Source organism: Gymnoscopelus microlampas, assembly GCF_963454915.1.
Source record: "Gymnoscopelus microlampas genome assembly, chromosome: 18".
Taxonomy (NCBI): Eukaryota; Metazoa; Chordata; class Actinopteri; order Myctophiformes; family Myctophidae; genus Gymnoscopelus; species Gymnoscopelus microlampas.
In genome coordinates, this window is record NC_139955.1 from 16,822,691 (window position 1) to 16,842,426 (window position 19,736).

At 39.1% G+C, this 19,736-nt stretch overlaps 2 protein-coding genes across 3 annotated transcripts; both read right to left on the bottom strand.

The window, feature by feature from the left end:
* Positions 1 to 243: 243 nt before the first annotated feature.
* LOC311033947 (thyroglobulin-like) lies at positions 244 to 12,481 on the bottom strand. Its single transcript, XM_084041682.1, has 18 exons — positions 12,274 to 12,481; positions 11,091 to 11,263; positions 10,513 to 10,610; positions 10,360 to 10,389; positions 10,160 to 10,246; positions 9,652 to 9,727; positions 9,322 to 9,528; positions 9,107 to 9,178; positions 8,949 to 9,020; positions 4,361 to 4,490; positions 3,191 to 3,255; positions 2,596 to 2,693; positions 2,427 to 2,456; positions 2,225 to 2,311; positions 1,951 to 2,026; positions 1,618 to 1,824; positions 1,408 to 1,467; positions 244 to 1,316 (listed from the first exon to the last, which is right to left on the bottom strand). Exons 1-18 carry the CDS (start codon positions 12,360 to 12,362, stop codon positions 1,225 to 1,227), a joined length of 1,749 nt encoding a protein of 582 aa, XP_083897808.1. The 5' UTR covers positions 12,363 to 12,481; the 3' UTR covers positions 244 to 1,224.
* Positions 12,482 to 13,999: 1,518 nt separating this feature from the next.
* On the bottom strand, positions 14,000 to 19,075 carry cd74a (CD74 molecule, major histocompatibility complex, class II invariant chain a). 2 transcript variants are annotated; one of them, XM_084042042.1, is made up of 9 exons: positions 18,877 to 19,075; positions 16,837 to 17,009; positions 15,909 to 16,006; positions 15,733 to 15,762; positions 15,537 to 15,620; positions 15,263 to 15,338; positions 14,935 to 15,138; positions 14,734 to 14,793; positions 14,000 to 14,635 (listed from the first exon to the last, which is right to left on the bottom strand). In XM_084042042.1, exons 1-9 carry the CDS (start codon positions 18,963 to 18,965, stop codon positions 14,628 to 14,630), a joined length of 822 nt encoding a protein of 273 aa, XP_083898168.1. In that variant the 5' UTR covers positions 18,966 to 19,075; the 3' UTR covers positions 14,000 to 14,627. The 2 variants fall into 2 exon arrangements, with proteins under 2 accessions (XP_083898168.1, XP_083898167.1); XM_084042041.1 differs by having other exon boundaries at positions 14,000 to 14,647; positions 18,877 to 19,074.
* Between the last annotated feature and the right edge of the window lie 661 nt (positions 19,076 to 19,736).

Below are 19,736 nucleotides of genomic sequence, written 5' to 3' on the forward strand. Positions count from 1 at the left end.
GCCTATTATAATGCCACCAGGAGGCCACAATAACGTACCTGACCTGGCGGAGACCTGTGCTACGAGGAGCACTTTTTCTAGTTTTAGTTTTCAAATCATCTGCACAAAACTGTCTTCTAAGATATCCTTACTTGGCAGTACCTATTAAGTGAATGTGACCTGCAATGACTTGTGGGCACACAGATGGAGAGAATGAGGGTTAATGACTAATGATGCAAGAAAGTAACATGGCTGACTAGTAAAAAAGATACAGTTATGTTTTATTTGCAAATTAAAAAGCACCGACAATGTTAGTTACATTGTAAGAATTGAAAACAATTAAAACATTTATCATTCAGTCCAGTAGATTAGTATCATTGTTGCTGTTATGCTTTATCACTAAATGAATAGTTTACAGCATAGATATTCAACTGGCGGCCCGCGGGCCAGGTGCGGCCCGCGAGGAGCTTCCTTGTGGCCCCTGGCCATATTCCAAAAATTTGAAAAAAAAAAAAAAAAAAAAAAAAAAAGTTTTTTTTTTTTTTTTTTTTAATTTTCATAATTATTATTTATTTTAACTTTGATTTATGTACCAATTATTTATCCTTCATTAGTTCTTTAAAGGCCATCTTTCATTGGAACTTAACTTAGAACCTTAAATAGAACCGAATTAGACCGAATTAGACCCGAAAAAAGGTTGATTTATATTGGTCAAATAGAACCGAATTAGACCCGAATTAGACCCGAATTAGACCGAATTAGACCCGAAAAAATTTGCGCGCGTGCGCTTTGCGCACGCGCGCAAAATTGTGTTCGCACTGTGTGGCCCCCAACTCCAAATTATTTTGCAGTTGTGGCCCCCTGCCTAATCTAGTTGAATACCCCTGGTTTACAGTATATGAATAGATTCATTACAACAATTGGCAGTCAGAGAGCTAGAGGAAGTGAGAAGGAAACAAGCTTCGTCGACATAATGTACTGTACCTCCGTACAATGAAGTGAAGTAAAACAACACACTTCCACTCCCTTTAATAAAGGCATTTCACACTGACGGAGAGTGTAAACCCTCATTCGATAATGTTGGTCTATCAAGCACTGCGTATTATATATGTTACAATGTCAAGAAATAAGAACAATCATACAAAACTAGAATCTTACAAAACAATTGCAATAAGAGCAGCTTCTGTTATATTGGCATGATTTATGTTAAAACTTAGATTAAATGATAGAATTGATGATAAAGTGTCATGAATATTTCTGTGTGAAGCTAAAAGAAGTCTGACTTCTGATAGATCTGGAAAGATTAGTTGATGAAGGAAGTCTGGTCGAGTCTCTCACTCATCTGAAAAAAGAGCCACAGAAAGATGATTATGTGTATTAGCTACTGAAATGAAGAACACATTTTTAATGGTAAACTGAAATGCTCACCACCATCGCTGAAGGCCTCCAGCTTTATCATCGTGGGGAAAGCCATCATGCGACGAGCGGCTACACAAGAGAAATGAACAGAACACATGGAAACCCTTAGTGCGGTCATTCATGGTTGCTGTACATACAATACATACAAAATGATACTTTAATATATATGTATTTTTAACTTTAGTGGTATAGTATAGATTTAATATGCTGACTCTCTACCTCTGTTACAGTCGGGTCTGCCACGGATGCGGGTATTAGCAATCTCAGTTCCGCTCTTATCCACACACCAGCAGTACCCAGTGCTGTGCCAGCACTGCATGGGCATGTAGTTACCAAGCTCATCACAATGGGGTTTGAAGGACCCGGGCCACACGCTTCCACCTTGGGCAGCTGCTTCCACCTGGCATTTAGTCTGGAGGACAGGGGCTGAGGGATGGAGAGAGTACGGTGTTGGAAGATATAGGTTAACAAGATTTTCAGTGGAGATTATACTGTCTGATTGGTGGTACCATGTTAGCTATGTGGGTTTTCATCACATTTAGGGGCATTTACCTTTCTGCGTGGGGGGTGCAGGGGCCTGCTGGGCCATCTGGAAGATCAGCCAGTGACGCATCCAGGATTCAAAGCCCTGTGGAAAACAATATGTTTTTACACACAAAATAAAAACATCGCTCACAGGTTGTAGCTAGGCTTGTGTGTGTGTGTGTGTGTGTGTGTGTGTGTGTGTGTGTGTGTGTGTGTGTGTGTGTGTGTGTGTGTGTGTGCGTGCGTGCGTGCGTGCGTGCGCGCGCGCGCGCGTGCGTGCGTATGTGTACATGCACGTTACCTTCCACTCACTCTCCTCCATCTGTTCCTTCAGGCTCTGCAGATTGGCCAGGAATGTCTCATTGAACTGGGGCAGCTGGGAATTCTGGTGAGAAACACAAACACAAGTTGTGTTAATCTACTACAAAGAAAATATAAGTACAGAAGAATATGTCAATGCTATAAGGGCATCCACTGACGGACGACTAGTATGATGGACTCACCTGCAAGAGATCCTTCACCTGCTCCAGGTTCTGGTGGCATAGAATACAAATATTAAAAGATTGAAAATGACCAACCATACTGTAGAACAGTTTATTTATTATTTTGCTGTTCCTTTTTTATTTCAGTTTAAAAAGTTGCTGCCACCTAGTGACAGTTTGATCAAAGTACCGTCATGGGTTTGGTGTCAGCCACAGCCTCTTCCTCAGTGAAGTCCATAAACAGAGGCATGCTGTGCATAGGCATACGCATCTGGACAGCTGGCACAGCTGGGAAGAATGGGAGGAGATTGACAGACTAATCAGGGAATTTGACACCAGACTGAAGGGTGGAAATCTCTCCTATTGGTCTTATTAATGTACCAGTAGAATCAACCAGACCGTTTCTGGATCACAAGTCTGACACAGCTCAAGAGATAAGATATACTGTATGATGGTAATGATGACAGAATGAATGCTATGTTATCGTAATCCAGGACTAGATCAGACTGGAATGTACACACAGTGGTTTCCACCTCCACTATTCTGTGCCGTTTAATCAGTCCTGCTGATTTTCGATCCTTCCAGGTCAAACTCGATTAGAGAGCTAGAATGGCCAGGTGAATTAATGTCATGGATGGAAAACCAGCATCTACTGAACTGAAATTCAGGATACATATAGATGTACTCAATATGTACATAGTCATCAAATGTCTTTATTAATATGCCAATTTAATTTCCTCCCTCAAAGATTAGTTTCATGTCCTACGGCCTCCACATTCTCTGACCTGCTGAAAAACTGGCCAGCAGCAGACATGCCATTGCGGTCAGCCCTGCCATCTTCAATGCACGTCTGTTGGAAACACCAGTGACAGAGGAAGATGTGAACATATTAGTTTGATTTGAAAAAATGATTGTCAATAAAAAGAGTTGGAAAGATGTGGGCAAAAACAAGAAAACAGGGTTATGTAACAAAGAAAGCTTTTTACTATTTACATATTTTTTTAAGTAGGCTACATTTCAATCCAAAAGTATTACAATTATTGAAGTCCATTTTCAGCCATTTAAAACAAAGTTGTTTTGGTTTGAATTGTTTATTTTTTCTCACAATTAGCCTACCTATCTCACATGTGTGTGAGGGGCAAAAAGAACCTTGAAAACTGAGATATGTATAATGGTAATCGTGCAGAAAAGAAAAATAAATGGCAGAATCCGCCACATAGGCGGTATTAAAGTTCGGTGTGACCGCACCCTAAGAAAAGTTACATACTGTAAATAGAAACAGTTTTTCTTTGCTTCATATTTTGAACCAATAATTAGAGACATCATTAGTTGCTACGTAGACATCTTATTCACTTATTGCAAGACAATTCTTCAGGCTCCACTAATATTTGAAAACTTTTCATATTTTGGTATGCCAATTTATTTTATATTTAGATTATGTTATTTTTTTTGTTATTGTAGTCCTAATCTGTATGTTTTGCTCAGTATTCCTTATTTTTGTTTTCTTGTAATTGTGATTTAAAAACGGCTTAAGGGTGCGGTCACACCGAACTTTGAGTGCGGATTCTGCCAATGCTTTTCAATGGGAACAGAGCGTTTTTTTTTGCAGAAGTCTGCAAATGGCAACAAACTGCTCTGTTCCCATTGAAAAGCATTGTCAGAATCCGCCGCATAGGCAGAATCAAAGTTTGGTGTGACCGCATCATAAACAAAAAACATGTTAAAAGATGTTTTTTTTTCAAGTCATCTTTTTTTTTCCCCTGTTTTTTTTCAAAATAAACTACAAAAATAGTTACATTGTCTTGGATACACAAGTCTTCAGTCTTTATCATCAGTAAATGTACTTTTGAATAAAACACAGAATAGCCTATCATGATTGACTGATCATTTCAGTGGTCTATCTGGATTTAGTTAGTTTAGTTTAGTGTAAATATATCAAGCGTATCTCATCTCACCCAGGGGCCAGTGATGCATGCTCCTGAGAAGTCTCCATGATCTCCAAGCTCTTGTCAATGTCCTCAATTAAACTTGCTGGACACTGTCTGATGGATCTTATACCCTTGTAAATACGGGAAGCCAAAGAGACTTCAAGGAAAAGTGAAGTGAAAGGGTTGGGGAAAGTCCCTGAGTTTGAGGTGCTGTGGATTAGACTGAACTGACTGACTGGCTTACTGGAGCCATCATCACTTGTTGGTAGAGGCAGACATCAGTGGATTTAATGCAGACCTAACCTACGCACTTAATAAAGACTTAATATTAAGAACAACAACAACAACAAAAATAGAAATAATAATAAAAACATAATTGCCTTTTGTTCACTGGTGCCTAACTGTGTCCAGGACTAAACAATCCGGGACTGAAAATCAACTGTACTGAACGTAGATTACACTAACTACATGGTTATTACAATAATGCTTATGATTTTAAATGAACTTTTAAGATAAATCATAATATAATAACCCTGTTGCAAAACGCAAATTGGTCTGTAAAGTGGAAAAGTCAAGAGATTATTAGAATCTGAGGTTGAGGAAAAGTGACACAATTCATATTTGTACGTGTCTATGTCAAAATTAACGTTCCAACCTGGAGACTGGGTTGCATAGGAGGCCTATTTTGCACCGCCGATCTACAGGGCCCCTGGGGCCACTTCTGTTGTGTCTGACATCAGTGCATGTTGAAAATCTTCATATACTGTATGTGTATAGACCAATTATTTGTTTATTACAAACATTGAGACTGGACGCACAGGTGACTGTTTCATGTAATCACTTCCCAACAGATCCCCAAACCTGCTGTTTTAGGGTGAGCTTGTTTCAGTTCATTCAACCTCCTCTGTGTGTATGCTAGTGGGGGTGCGCCCTGGCGACACATATATACTTCATCGCGCAACGGTATTGCGCACCGAGAACAGCTGACATACAAGCTCACAATCGCGTCGCGGATGCGACCGCTGTGAGCTTGGAGATCTGCTATTCTCGGCCATTCTCAGCGCGCGACACCTTCGCGGGACGGAGCATAAATTAGTCTTGATGGGCTGCAGCTGCGAGAGCCAAGCAGGTTCTGGTGCCATGATCATCATAGAGCGCTCCCTCCGTTCTTATGACAGCCACTGGAGGTGGAGTTTTGAGGACAACTGCTTTGAATTGTTATTATTGTTTACACACAACAGAAACCAAGGATTATATATTTCAAGAGCGACAGATCACAGTAAAAATCCTAAGCATTCTTCCTCCACACTGGGAGAAATACAGCATCTGAAAGTTTGATGGGATGCATTTTTACACGTGAGACTGTGACCACTTTTACATTGCATCTTATGAGCGGTGGGGTTCTTTTGCTGCCGACCTGCGCGCGCATACTGTTTCATATCAGTGTGACGTCGTCTGTTAAGGCGTCTATTTGACTCCATGTGCATTTGACGGTTGACGGTTGACGGGGGGCCCAGCTGTGGTAGTCCACCACCAACCAACTACCCACCCACCCACCTACCTACTCATTAGGCAATTTTAATGTAGAATAGGATAGGATGTCCCCAGTAAAAATCTTGCCCAAATATGGAATTCCTCACATCATCAAATATTAGCCCAAATATAGGGTTCCACACAGCTCCAGACTTCAGTCTGATCAGAAATATTAGGCTCCATAGCCCAGACACTCTGGCATCGTTCACAAACTGCACGTAGTAACTTGCTATCCATCCACAGCTACAGATTGCACAGGGAAGCCATACCGTTATTGGTCTTGTACACGATCATCTACTGTGGTGGTTCCCATACACTGGGTCGGGACCCATGTTTGGGTCGCAGACCCATATTTATGTAAAAAAGAAAAATGTCATTCATGGGTTGAATATGGCTTTAGACAAAAAGTCTGAGAACCAGTGATCTAGTCCAGTGGTTCCCAAACCTTTTAGCTCAAGACCCCTTTTGCCCGGCGCCCAAACTAGTGAAAATAGCAGATCTAGTGTACAAGCTCAAAACGTCACTTCGCACCAAGTTGTGAGCTTGTAGATCTGCTATTTTCACTTATTTTTGTCTCCGCCAGGAGACTATGTTTTCACTTTCCGCCCCCCCCCCCTCGGCCAAGCTAACATTGGTCAAGCCTCACGTGACACGTGACAATACGTTGAAAGAGTGTGCTCTGATTGGCTAGTGAGACGCATGACGTATAGCGGCCTATAAATAGATGTGTCACTTTGAAAGAGTTTTGGTCTCTTTCAAAGTGAGGTAAGACAGGAATAATCACGAAATGGCTGAGAAATGGCTGAGAAATGGCGGAGCAATACATTATGTAGACACACTGGTGTCATCACAATACATAATATAAATAGCTTAGACAGGATTAATCAAGAACAGTACTTTCCAGTCACAGTTGATGACACAGTGCAACTAACTCTTATTATGCAAACTGAAGAAGCTAATCATTGTCTGCAAACTGATGAAGAAGCAAAGGCGCAACGCCTATCATCAAAGTTCCAATCTTGGAATAAATTCCAATATTTGCTGGCGGAGACTTGTGCTCCGAGGAGCACAATTTCTAGTTTAAAAATTGTTTTTAATTGATGAAAAGTTGTGATATTTTTTGTTTAAACTTTTTTAAATCTTTTGAAATATTATATATATTTTCTTTTTTTAAATGTTAGAAATGGAAAAATTTGATATTTACTCACAACCCATAAAAATTGGTCTGTGACCCAAAGATAGGTCCTGACCCACTGTTTGGGAAAAAGTGATCTAGTGAACTTCCCTTCACAGAGTGTATTAATGATGGCTCCAATAACATTTAGTCATTATACTTCCGAGAATAACAGCAAGATCCCCTTTGTTCTGCTTATGGATGGTTCCCTATTACGCGAAACAGAAAAAGTCAGAAATCTATATGATTGCATGAAACAATTTCCTTTTGACCAAGTTACTTAGTCTTACATAGCCAGATGATCAGAGATCTCCACCTACTAGTAGTCTGGTACATTAGTACACAATATATATTATAATAAACACTATAATATTAATAGTACTGTTACGTCTGGTGACATATACATTCTGTGAATGGGCTGAACCTGAGCGGAAACAATTCAGTATTTAAAAAAGTAACAGGTTCACAGAACCAATGCAAAGACTTTAGGGCGTACCTTGTCATATGAGAAGATCAGGAGACTCCTTGACTCTGTCATGTCTGCTCAAACTCTCCTATCACTGTTATAGCTCCTCAATGACCTCCCCAACTCAGTTGTGACTCTAGAGTCTAGACTCACTCCCCACTTACTGCTACAGTCTGAAAGGTCACCTCTTCATACTCTACCTGAGCCCTATAGTACTCCTCATTCCTTCCTTGTATCCCTTCTTGTCGCCTACTTTTTGATAGATGCTAGTTATTATACACAGTGTACAGTGTATGTACAGTATGTTGTTTAGATAGCATGTTGTTAAGACAGATGCGAGGTTTGATATTTACCTGGTATAATAGTTACATGGTAGCCACTATTGTTATTATTTGTGGTCTACTTACATGATCATTTACTGTAGCATGTTATTTGTTTACTAGGGTTCTTGTTGAGTAGGGTTCATGCCACTTACTCTGAGCTTGCACTTGTAAGTTCCACTGTATAAGAATGTCTGCTAAATGCTTAAATTGTGAAACATCAGTCATAATAAACACATAGACAAAAGGAAATTCCAATAAACCTTAATCTATTTATGACCAATACATGGTAGATAAGACCCTTTGCGATTAAGTTGCCAGTACAATTTTCTTTATATTGTATCTGACAGGCATCTGGTTACAAAATGAAACCAAAACAACAAAGAGTTATGTTTTATCTGATTTCCAGACAAATCCCCACAAAACAACAATTACAACGTACAAAAATATTCATTTTAGTTTTCAAATCTTCTGCACAAAACTGTCTTCTAAGATATCCTAACTTGGCTGTACCTATTAAGTGATTGGGACCTGCAATGACTTGCAATGACACAGAAGGAGAGAATGAGGTTTAATGACTAATGAGGCAAGAAAGTAACATGGCTGGCTAAATTAAAAGCACCGACAATGTTAGTTACATTGAAAGAATTGACAATAATTACAAAATGTATCATACCGTCCAGTAGATTAGTATTATTGTTGCTGTTATGCTTTATCACTAAATTAATACTTTATATGAATAGTATCATTACAAAAATTGGCAGTCAGAGCCAGAGGATGTGAGAAGGAAACAATCCACATAATGTACTGTACCTCCGTACAATGAAGTGAAGTAAAACAACACACTTCCACTCCCTTTAATACAGACATTTCACACTGTGAGAAGGGACTGATGGAGAGTGTAAACCCACATTCGATAATGTTGGTCTATCAAGCACTGCGTATTATATGTTACAATATCAAGAAATAAAAAGAGGACCAGCATTGTTAATATGTCAGAACAATCATACAAAAGTATAATTTTACAAAACAATTGCAATAGGAGCAGCTTCTGTATATTGGCATCATTTAAGTTAAAACTAGAATTGATGATAAAGTGTCATGAATATCTCTGTATAATATATATGAAGCTAAAAGCAGTCTGACTTCTGATAGATCTGGAAAGATTAGTTGATGAAGGAAGTCTGGTCGAGTCTCTCACTCATCTGAAAAAAAGAGCCACAGAAAGATGATAATGTGTATTAGCTATTAAAATGAAGAACACATTTTTAATGGTAAACTGAAATGCTCACCACCATCGCTGAAGGCCTCCAACTGCATCATCTTGGGGAAAGCCATCATGCGACGAGCGGCTACACAGGAGAAAAGAACAGAACACATGGATAATCCTTAGTGTGGTCATTGGTTGCTGTACATAAAATACATACAACATTAGATTTTAATATGTATTTTTAGCTTTAGTGGTATACATAGATTTAATATGCTGACTCTCTACCTCTGTTACAGTCGGGTCTGCCACGGATGCGGCTACCAGCAATCTCAGTTCCGCTTGCATCCACACACCAGCAGTACCCAGTGCTGGGATGGCACTGCATGGGCATGTAGTTACCAAGCTCATCACACTGGGGTTTGAAGGACCCGGGCCACAGGCTTCCACCTTGGGCAGCTGCTTCTACCTGGCATTTAGTCTGGAGGACAGGGGCTGAGGGATGGAGAGAGTACGGTGTTGGAAGATATAGGTTAACAAGATTTTCAGTGGAGATACTGTCCAATTGGCGGTGCCATGTTAGCTATGTGGGTTTTCATCACATTTAGGGGCATTTACCTCTCTGAGTGGGGGGTGCAGGGGCCTGCTGGGCCATCTGGAAGATCAGCCAGTGACGCATCCAGGATTCAAAGCCCTGTGGAAAACAATGGGCTCGATTCGCTAATTCGTTCGTAAATAACGTGTAAATAAAGTGACTAAAGGAGGGAGTATTTTCTCTAAGCAAAAACCAACGTGCAATTCACAAAGGGGTGTGTAAATCACTGATATGTGCGGATCACAGTTGTTCCTCATTTTTGCCTGAAGGTCAGAGGCACGTTCATATGGAAGATCCTTTGCATTGCTCCACGCCCCCATTTAAGACCATAAAGCTGTTTACACTCAAAATATGGGTGTAAACAGCTTAGTGAATCGGGCCCATTATATTTATACACACATAATAAGAACATCGTTCACAGGTTGTCGGCTGTGTGTGTGTGTGTGTGTGTGTGTGTGTGTGTGTGTGTGTGTGTGTGTGTGTGTGTGTGTGTGTGTGTGTGTGTGTGTGTACACAGTACATGCACGTTACCTTCCACTCACTCTCCTCCATCTGTTCCTTCAGGCTCTGCAGATTGGCCAGGAATGTCTCATTGAACTGGGGCAGCTGGGAATTCTGGTGAGAAACACAAACACAAGTTGTGTTAATCTACTACAAAGAAGATCTATAAGTACAGAAGAATATGTCAATGCTATAAGGGCATCCACTGACCACTAGCATGATGGACTCACCTGCAAGAGATCCTTCACCTGCTCCAGGTTCTAGTGGCATAGTACAAAAATATGAAAAGATTGAAAATGACTAGAACAGTTTATTTATTATTCTGCCTTCTTTATTTCAGTTTAAAAAGTTGCTGCCACCTAGTGACAGTTTGATCAAAGTACCGTCATGGGTTCAGTGTCAGCCACAGCCTCGTCCTCAGTGAAGTCCATCAACAGAGGCATGCTGTGCATAGGCATACGCATCTGGACAGCTGGCACTGCTGGGAAGAATGGGAGGAGATTGACAGACTAATCAGGGAATTTGACACCGGACTGAATAGTTATCAAATGTCTTTACTAATATTTTCCTCTATTAATATTAGTATTTGTTTATTATTACTTTTTGATATTTACTTCAATCCAGAGGCCATACCAAATTTATTGTATCTACAGCAGTGTTCAGTCCAACATTTCCAGTCCGTTCCCTTTTCATTTCCTCCCTCAAAGATTAGTTTCATGTCTTACAGCCCCCACATTCTCTGACCTGCTGTTTGCCTCGCAATATTCATATTCATATTAATATTCATATTCATATTTCCTGAAATAAAACCCCTCAAGATATTGAATTTATACCAGCTAGTCAGCTACCATTCTTAATAAATAAAATTATTATCAGTTTAATATTCCTTGCGATACTGCCCATCTTCCATAAACAACACCATCATTTTATTTGGCCCCCGCATAATGTTTTATTTCCTTACTCCGGGTGCGGGTGTTCTTCAGCTCTTTGTGCATGTTTTCACTGTTGCTCTGCAGTGAATGGATCTGCTGGTTCTGGTTGAAGACCAGGTAGGCAGTGAACACCTGGCTGGCCAGTAGCAGACAGGCCAGTGTGGTCAGCCCTGCTATCTTGAATGCACGTCTGTTGGAAACACTAGTGACAAAGGAAAATGTGAACATATATCTATTTGATTTGAAAAAAATATTGTCAATAAAAAATACGTATAATGGTAATCGTGCAGAAAATAAAAAAAGTATATATTTTGGAACAATAACTAGTTGCTATAGGCAGACACCTTCTGTTAGTTCAAGAGAATTGTGAACACTCTTCATCTCCACTATTTGTTATTTTAAAACATTGAACCCTAACCCTATTTACATTATTTCACATTATATTGTACTATTGTATGTTTTTGTTATTGTAAGTTATGTTGTGTTTTGCCTTACTTTTTCCCCTTGCAATTGTAATGATAATGATAAACTGATATGAAGACAAAAACATGTTAAGGGTGCGGTCACACCGAACTTTAATTCTGCCAATGCGGGCAGATTCTGCCAATGCTTTTCAATGGGAACAGAGTTTTTTTTTTGCAGAAATCCGCGAATGGCAACAAACCGCTCCGTTCCCATTGGCAGAATCCACCGGATAGGCAGAATTAAAGTTTGGTGTGACCGCACCCTACTAGTGTTTGAAAACTTGTATTTTTTTTGTTATTGTAGTCCTACTACTGTATGTTTTGTTATTGTATGTTATGCTTAGTATTTCTCACTTTTGTTTTCTTGTAACTGTGATTTAAAAACGGCGTAAGGGCGCGGTCAAGGTGAACGGAGCGTTTTTTTTTTTTCAGAAATCCACAAATGGTAACAAACCGCTCCGTTCCCATTGAAAAGCATTGGTAAAATCCGCCACATAGGCAGAAACAAGGTTCGGTGTGACCACACCCTAAACAAAAAAACAAGTTAAAAAGATGATTTTTTTAAGTCATATTTTTTCTCTCTTTTTTTAGCTTTCATCACCAAAATAAACTACACAAGTCTTCAGTCTTTATCATCAGTAATGCACTTTTGAACAAAACATGGAATAGCCTTTATCACGATTGATTGATAATTTCAGCGGTCTATCTGGATTTAGTTGTTTACGTAAATATATCAAGCGTATCTCACCCTCTGGTTGTTTCTGGGGGGACAAGGGCCTCCGCACTGCCTGACAGGCTCCCAGTGGCCAGTGGCGCATACTTCTGAGAAGTCTCCATTTTCTCCAAGCTCTAGTCAAGGTCTTCAATAAAACTTGCTGGACACTGTCTGATGGATCTTATACCCTTGTAAATACGGAAGCCAGACAGACAGAAGTGAAAGGTGCAGACTCCTGGAAAGTCCCCAAGTTCGAGGTGCTGTGGATTAGACTGAAAAGAAATGACTAGGGCTGTCATTGGCTGACTGGAGCATCATCACTTGTTGGTAGAGGCAGACATCAGTGGATTTAATGCAGGCCTAACCTACGCACTTAATAAAGTCTTAATATTAAGAAGAACAACAAAAATAAAAATAGCAATAATAAGTAATAATAAAAACGTGTCTTTTTGTTCATTGGTCAAGCCTAACTGTGTCCAGGACTAAACAATCCAGGACTGACAATCAACTGTACTGAACATAGATTCCACTAACTACATGATATTGTTATTTCAATAATGCTTATGATTTTAAATTAACTTTAGAGATAAATCATTATATAATAACCCAGTTACAACCCAAATTGGTCTGTAAAGTGGAAAAGTCAAGAGATTATTAGAAAACTAGTGAAAATAGCAGATCTACAAGCTTACATCGTGTCATTTTGTGCCACGTAAAAATTTGGTCCGCGACCCAAAGATGGGTCCCCACCCACTGTTTGGGAAAAAGTGGTCTATTGAACTTCCCTTCAGAGTGTATTAATAATGGCTCCAATAACATTTACTCATTTTACTTCCGAGAATAACAGCAAGATCCCCTTTGTTCTGCTAATGGATGTTCCCCTATTACGCAGCGCAGACTAGAAAAAGTCAGAAATCTATATGATTCTACGAAACAATTTTCGTTTGACCATGTTACCTGGTCTTGCATAGCCAGATGATCAGAGATCTCCAGCTACTGTTACTGTACGTCTGGTGACATAAATTCTGTGAATGGGCTAAAACTGAGTGGAAACAATTCAGTATTTAAAAAAATAACAGCTTCACAGAACCAATGCAAAGACTTTAGGGCGTGGGCGTACCTTGTCATATGAGAAGATCGTCAGACTACTTGTCTCTGTCATGTCTGCTCAAACTCTCCTATCACTGTTATAGCTCCTCAATGACCTCCCCATCTCAATTGTGACTCTAGACTGATCCCCACTTACTGCTACAGTCTGAAAGGTCACCTCTTCAGACTCTACCTGAGCCCTATAGCACTCCTCATTCCTTCCTTGTATCCCTTCTTGTTGCCTACTTTTTGATAGATGCTAGTTATATTATGCAGATGTACAGTATGTTGTTTAGATAGCATGTTGTTAAGACAGATGCTACTTGGTTTGATATTTACATGGTATACTAGTTACTTTGTAGCCACTATTATTTTTCTTTGTGGTCTACTTACATGATCATTTACTGTAGCGTGTTATTTGTTTACTAGGGTTCTTGTTGAGTAGGGTTCATGCCACTTCCAGACAAATCCCCACTAAACAACAATTACAACGTACAAAAGCATTCATTTTAGTTGTCAGATCTTCTGCACAAAACTGTCTTCTAAGATATCCTTACTTGGCTGTACCTATTAAGTGAATGTGACCTGCAATGACTTGTGGCCACACAGATGGAGATAATGAGGGTTAATGACTTATGAGGCAAGAAAGAAACATGGCTGACTAATCAAATATTACAGTGGTGTTTTATTTTCAAATTAAAAAGCACTGCCAATGTTAGTTACATAGTAAGAATTGACAACAATTACAAAATGTATCATACAGTCCAGTAGATTAGTATCATTGTTGCTGTTACGCTTTATCACTTAAATCATACTTTATATGAATAGATTCATTACAACAATTGGCAGTCAGAGCTAGAGGAAGTGAGAAGGAAACAATCTTCGTCGACATAATCTACTGTACCTCCGTACAATTAAGTAAAGTATAAAACAACACACTTTCATTCCCTTTAATTCAGACATTTCACACTGTGAGAAGAGACTGACGGAGAGTGTAAACCCACATTCAATATCTTTTATCAAGCACTGCGTATTATGTATGTTACAATTTCAAGTCATAAAAAGAGGACCATTGTTAATTAGTTAGAACACTCATACAAAACTAGAATCTAAAAAACGATTGCAATGAGAGCAGCTTCTGTTAAATATTGGCATCATTATACTGTATGTTAAGACTTAGATTAAATGATAGAGTTGATGATAAAGTGTCATGAATATTTCTGTATGAAGCTAAAAGAAGTCTGACTTCTGATCTATCTGGAAAGATTAGTTGATGAAGGAAGTCTGGTCGAGTTCTCTCACTCATCTGAAAAAAGAGCTACAGAAAGATGATTATGAGTATTAGCTCTTAAAATGAAGAACAAATTGCAGTGCAGAGTTTTAATGGTAAACTGAAATGCTCACCACCATCGCTGAAGGCCTTCAGCTGCATCCTCTTGGGGAAAGCCATCATGCGACGAGCGGCTACACAGGAGAAATGAACAGAACACATGGAAAACCCTTAGTGTGGTCATTCATGGTTGCTGTACATACAAAATTAGACTTTAATATATATGTATTTTTAACTTTAGTGGTATATATAGATTTAATATGCTGACTCTCTACCTCTGTTACAGTCGAGTGTGCCACGGGTGCTGCTACCAGCAATCTCAGTTCCGCTCTTATCCACACACCAGCAGTACCCAGTGCTGGGATGGCACTGCATGGGCATGTAGTTACCAAGCTCATCACACTGGGGTTTGTAGGCCCCCAACACTCGTGGAGTTCGGACAGCTGCTTCCACCTGGCATTTAGTCTGGAGGAGAGGGGCTGTGGGATGGAGAGAGTACGGTGTTGGAAGATAGGTTAACAAGATTTTCAGTCGAGATTATACTGTCTGATTGGTGGTGCCATGTTGGCTATGAGGGTTTTCATCATATTTAGGGGCATTTACCTTTCTGCGTGGGGGGTGCAGGGGCCTGCTGGGCCATCTGGAAGATCAGCCAGTGACGCATCCAGGATTCAAAGCCCTGTGGAAAACAATATGTTTATACACACATAATAAGAACATTGGTCACAGGTTGTAGGCTTGGGTGTGTGTGTGTGTGTGTGTGTGTGTGTGTGTGTGTGTGTGTGTGTGTGTGTGTGTGTGTGTGTGTGTGTGTGTGTGTGTGTGTGTGTGTGTGTGTGTGTGTGTGTGTGTGTGTGTGTGTGTACATGCACGTTACCTTCCACTCACTCTCCTCCATCTGTTCCTTCAGGCTCTGCAGATTGGCCAGGAATGTCTCATTGAACTGGGGCAGCTGGGAATTCTGGTGAGAAACACAAACACAAGTTGTGTTAATCTACTACAAAGAAAAAAAGTATAGAAGAATATGTCAATGCTATAAGGACATCCACTGACCACTAGCATGATGGACTCACCTGCAAGAGATCCTTCACCTGCTCCAGGTTCTGGTGGCATAGAATACAAATATTAAAAGATTGAAAATGACCAACCATACTGTAGAACAGTTTATTCATTATTTGAATATTTTTTCTGCCTTCTTTATTTCAGTTTAAAAAGTTGCTGCCACATAGTGACAGTTTGATCAAAGTACCGTCATGGGTTCAGTGTCAGCCACAGCCTCGTCCTCAGTGAAGTCCATCAACAGAGGCATGCTGTTCATAGGCATACGCATCTGGACAGCTGGCACAGCTGGGAAGAATGGGAGGAGATTGACAGACTAATCAGAATTTTACACCAGACTGAAGGGTGGAGATCTCTCCTCTTGGTCTATCAATGTACCAATAAAAATCAACCAGACCGTTTCGTTTCTGGATCACAAGTCTGACACAGCTCAAGAGATAAGATATATGATGGCAATGATGACAGAATGAATGCTATGTTATCGTAATCCAGGATGAGATCAGACTAGAATGTACACAGTGGTTTCCACAATGGTTCCCACCTCCACTATTTTGATTTTCTATCCCACCAGGTCAAACTCCATTAGAGAGCTAGAATGACCAGTGACCTGGTGAATTAATGTCATGGATGGAAGACCAGCATGAACTGATATTCAGGACACATATACGGTAGATGTACTCAATATGTACATAGTCATCAAATGCCTTTATTCATATTTTTCTCTATTAATATTAGCATTTGTTCATTATTACTTTTTGATATTTACTTCAATCCAGAGGCCATACCAAATGTATTGTATCTACAGCAGTATTCAGTCCAGTTCTGCAACATTTCCAGTCCTTTTCATTTCCTCCCCCAAAGATTAGTTTCATGTCCTACAGCCCCCACATTCTCTGATCTGCTGTTTGCTTCGCAATATTCATATTCATATTCATATTCATATCTCCTGAAATAAAACCCCTCAAGATATTGAATTTATACCAGCTACCATTCTTAATAAATACAGTTATTATCAGTTTAATATTAACATAATAATAATATTCCTTGCGATACTGCCCATCTTCCATAAACAAAACCATCATTTTATTTGGCCCCTGTAGAACTTTTTATTTCCTTACTCCGGGATCGGGTATTCTTCAGCTCTTTGCGCATGTTTTCACCGTTGCTCTGTAGTGAATCGATCTGCTTGTTCTGGTTGAAGACCAGGTAGGCAGTGAACACCTGGCTGGCCAGAAGCAGACAGGCCAGTGTGGTCAGCCCTGCTATCTTGAATGCACGTTTGTTGGAAACACTAGTGACAGAGGAAAATGTGAACATGTTAATTTGATTTGAAAACATTTTTGTTGGAAAGTTAGAAAGATGTGGGGGAAAAGCAAGAAAACAGTAGTGTAACAAAGGAAGCTTTTTACTTTTTTTTAAATATTAAGTACATTTCAATCCAAAAGTCTTACAATTATTGACGTCCATTTTCACCCATTGAATTACATTTAAAAATGTGTATTTTTCCCCACAATTAGGGGGAAAAAAGAACCTTGAAAACTGAAGATATATGTATATTGGTAATCGTGCATAAAAATAAATGTCAGTGGTGAAATGGCTTCAATAATGAGAAAATAGTAAAATACAACCCTATGGGTGCGGTCACACCGAACTTTACTTCTGCCTATGCAGCGGATTCTGCCAATGTTTTCAATGAGAACGGATCGGTTTGTTGCCATTAGAGGATTTCCGCAAAAAAAAAACTACAATCCCATTGAAAAGCATTGGCAGAATCTGCCTGCATAGGCAGAATTAAAGTTCGGTGTGACCACACCCTAACTACGTTTTTCTCAGCTACATATTTTGGACAATAATAGAGGCATCGCTAGTTGCTAGCCAGACACCTTCTTAGTTCAAGAGAATCTTGATCTCCACTATTTGTTATTTTAAAACTTTGAACCCTACCCCTATTTACATTATGTCACATTTTGTGACACACACTATTGTATGTTTTTGCTATTGTAAGTTATGTTCTGTTTTGCCTGACTTTTTCCCCTTGCAATTGAAATTTAAAAACTGATAAGAAGACATATATGGCGGATTCTGTGCCGTCATTCGCAGATTTCCGCTCTGTTTAAATAACTAGGGCTTTCATTGGCTGACTGGAGCATCATCACCGCAAAAAAAAACTACAATCCCATTGAAAAGCATTGGCAGAATCTGCCTGCATAGGCAGAATTAAAGTTCGGTGTGACCACACCCTAACTACGTTTTTCTCAGCTACATATTTTGGAACAATAATAGAGGCATCACTAGTTGCTAGCCAGACACCTTCTTAGTTCAAGAGAATCTTGATCTCCACTATTTGTTATTTTAAAACTTTGAACCCTACCCCTATTTACATTATGTCACATTTTGTGACACACACTATTGTATGTTTTTGCTATTGTAAGTTATGTTCTGTTTTGCCTGACTTTTTCCCCTTGCAATTGAAATTTAAAAACTGATAAGAAGACATATATGGCGGATTCTGTGCCGTCATTCGCAGATTTCCGCTCTGTTTCCATTGAAAAGCATAGGCAGAATCCGCCCTCATAAGCAGAATTTAGGTTCTGTGTGACCACACCTGTAATGTATATGTTTTCGTACAAAAGAAAGTTACATAGAAACCATGTTTTTCTCTGCTGCATATTTTGAACCAATAATATTAGAGACATCACTAGTTCCTATCCAGACACCTTCTCTTATTGCAAGACAATTCTTCAGGCTCCACTAATATTTGAAAACTTTGAATATTTTATTATGTAAGACTGACATTTTATTTTATATTTAGATTGTTTATTTTTTGTTAATGTAGTCCTACTACTGTATGTTTTGTTATTGTATGTTATGCTCAGTATTACTTACTTTTGTTTTCCTTATTTAAAAACGTATTAAACAAAAAACTTTTAAAAACATTTTAAAGTCATCTTTTTAAAAAAAAATGTTTTTAGCTTTTATCACCAAAATAAACTACAAAAATAGTTACATTGTTATCTGGTTACACAAGTCTTCAGTTTTTATCATCAGTAAATGTACTTTTGAATAAAACATGGAATAGCCTTTATCATGATTGATTGATAATTTCAGCGATCTATCTGGATTTTGTTGTTTATGTAAATATATCAAGCGTATCTCACCCTCTGGTTGTTTCTGGGGGAACAAGGGCCTCCGCACTGCCTGACAGGCTCCCAGTGGCCAGTGGTGCATGCTCCTGAGAAGTCTCCATGTTCTTCAAGCTCTTATCAAGGTCCTCAATGAAACTAGCAGGACACTGTCAGGTGGATCTTATATCCTTGTAAATACGGAAGCGAGACAGACTCCAAGGAAAAGTGAAGTGAAAGGTGCAGACTCCTGGAAAGTCCCCGAGATCGAGGTGTGGATTAGGCTGAAAATAAATAACTAGGGCTGTCATTGGCTGACTGGAGCATCATCACTTGTTGGTAGAGGCAGACATCAGTGGATTTAATGCAGGCCTAACATACGCACTTAATAAAGTCTTAATATTAAGAACAACAACAACAAAAATAGCAATAATAAAAAAGTAATTGTCTTTTGTTCATTGGTGCCTAACTGTGTCCAGGACTAAAGAATCCAGGATTAACAATCAACTGTAGCTACTGAATGTAGATTCCACTAACTACATGGTTATTACAATAATGCCATCATCACTTATTGGAAGAGGCAGACATAAGTGGATTTAATGAAATCAGGCCTAACAAGCAGGCCTAACTTACAGACTTCTTTAAAAAGGCTTAATAATAATAAATACATTATATCGTGATAAATGTTTTTTGTTCAATTTACTGTTTTTTTTTATTCATTTTGTTGTTTACTTACTGTATCCAGGACTAATCAATCAAGCTGTACTCCACGACTACAGGTTTATTACAATAAATCTTCTGATTTCATCTTATCACTATCACAAACTGAATATATGTTCTTGGTATTATAATTACCAAAACAAATAACCTGTCAGATAAATCCTAATGACCCACTT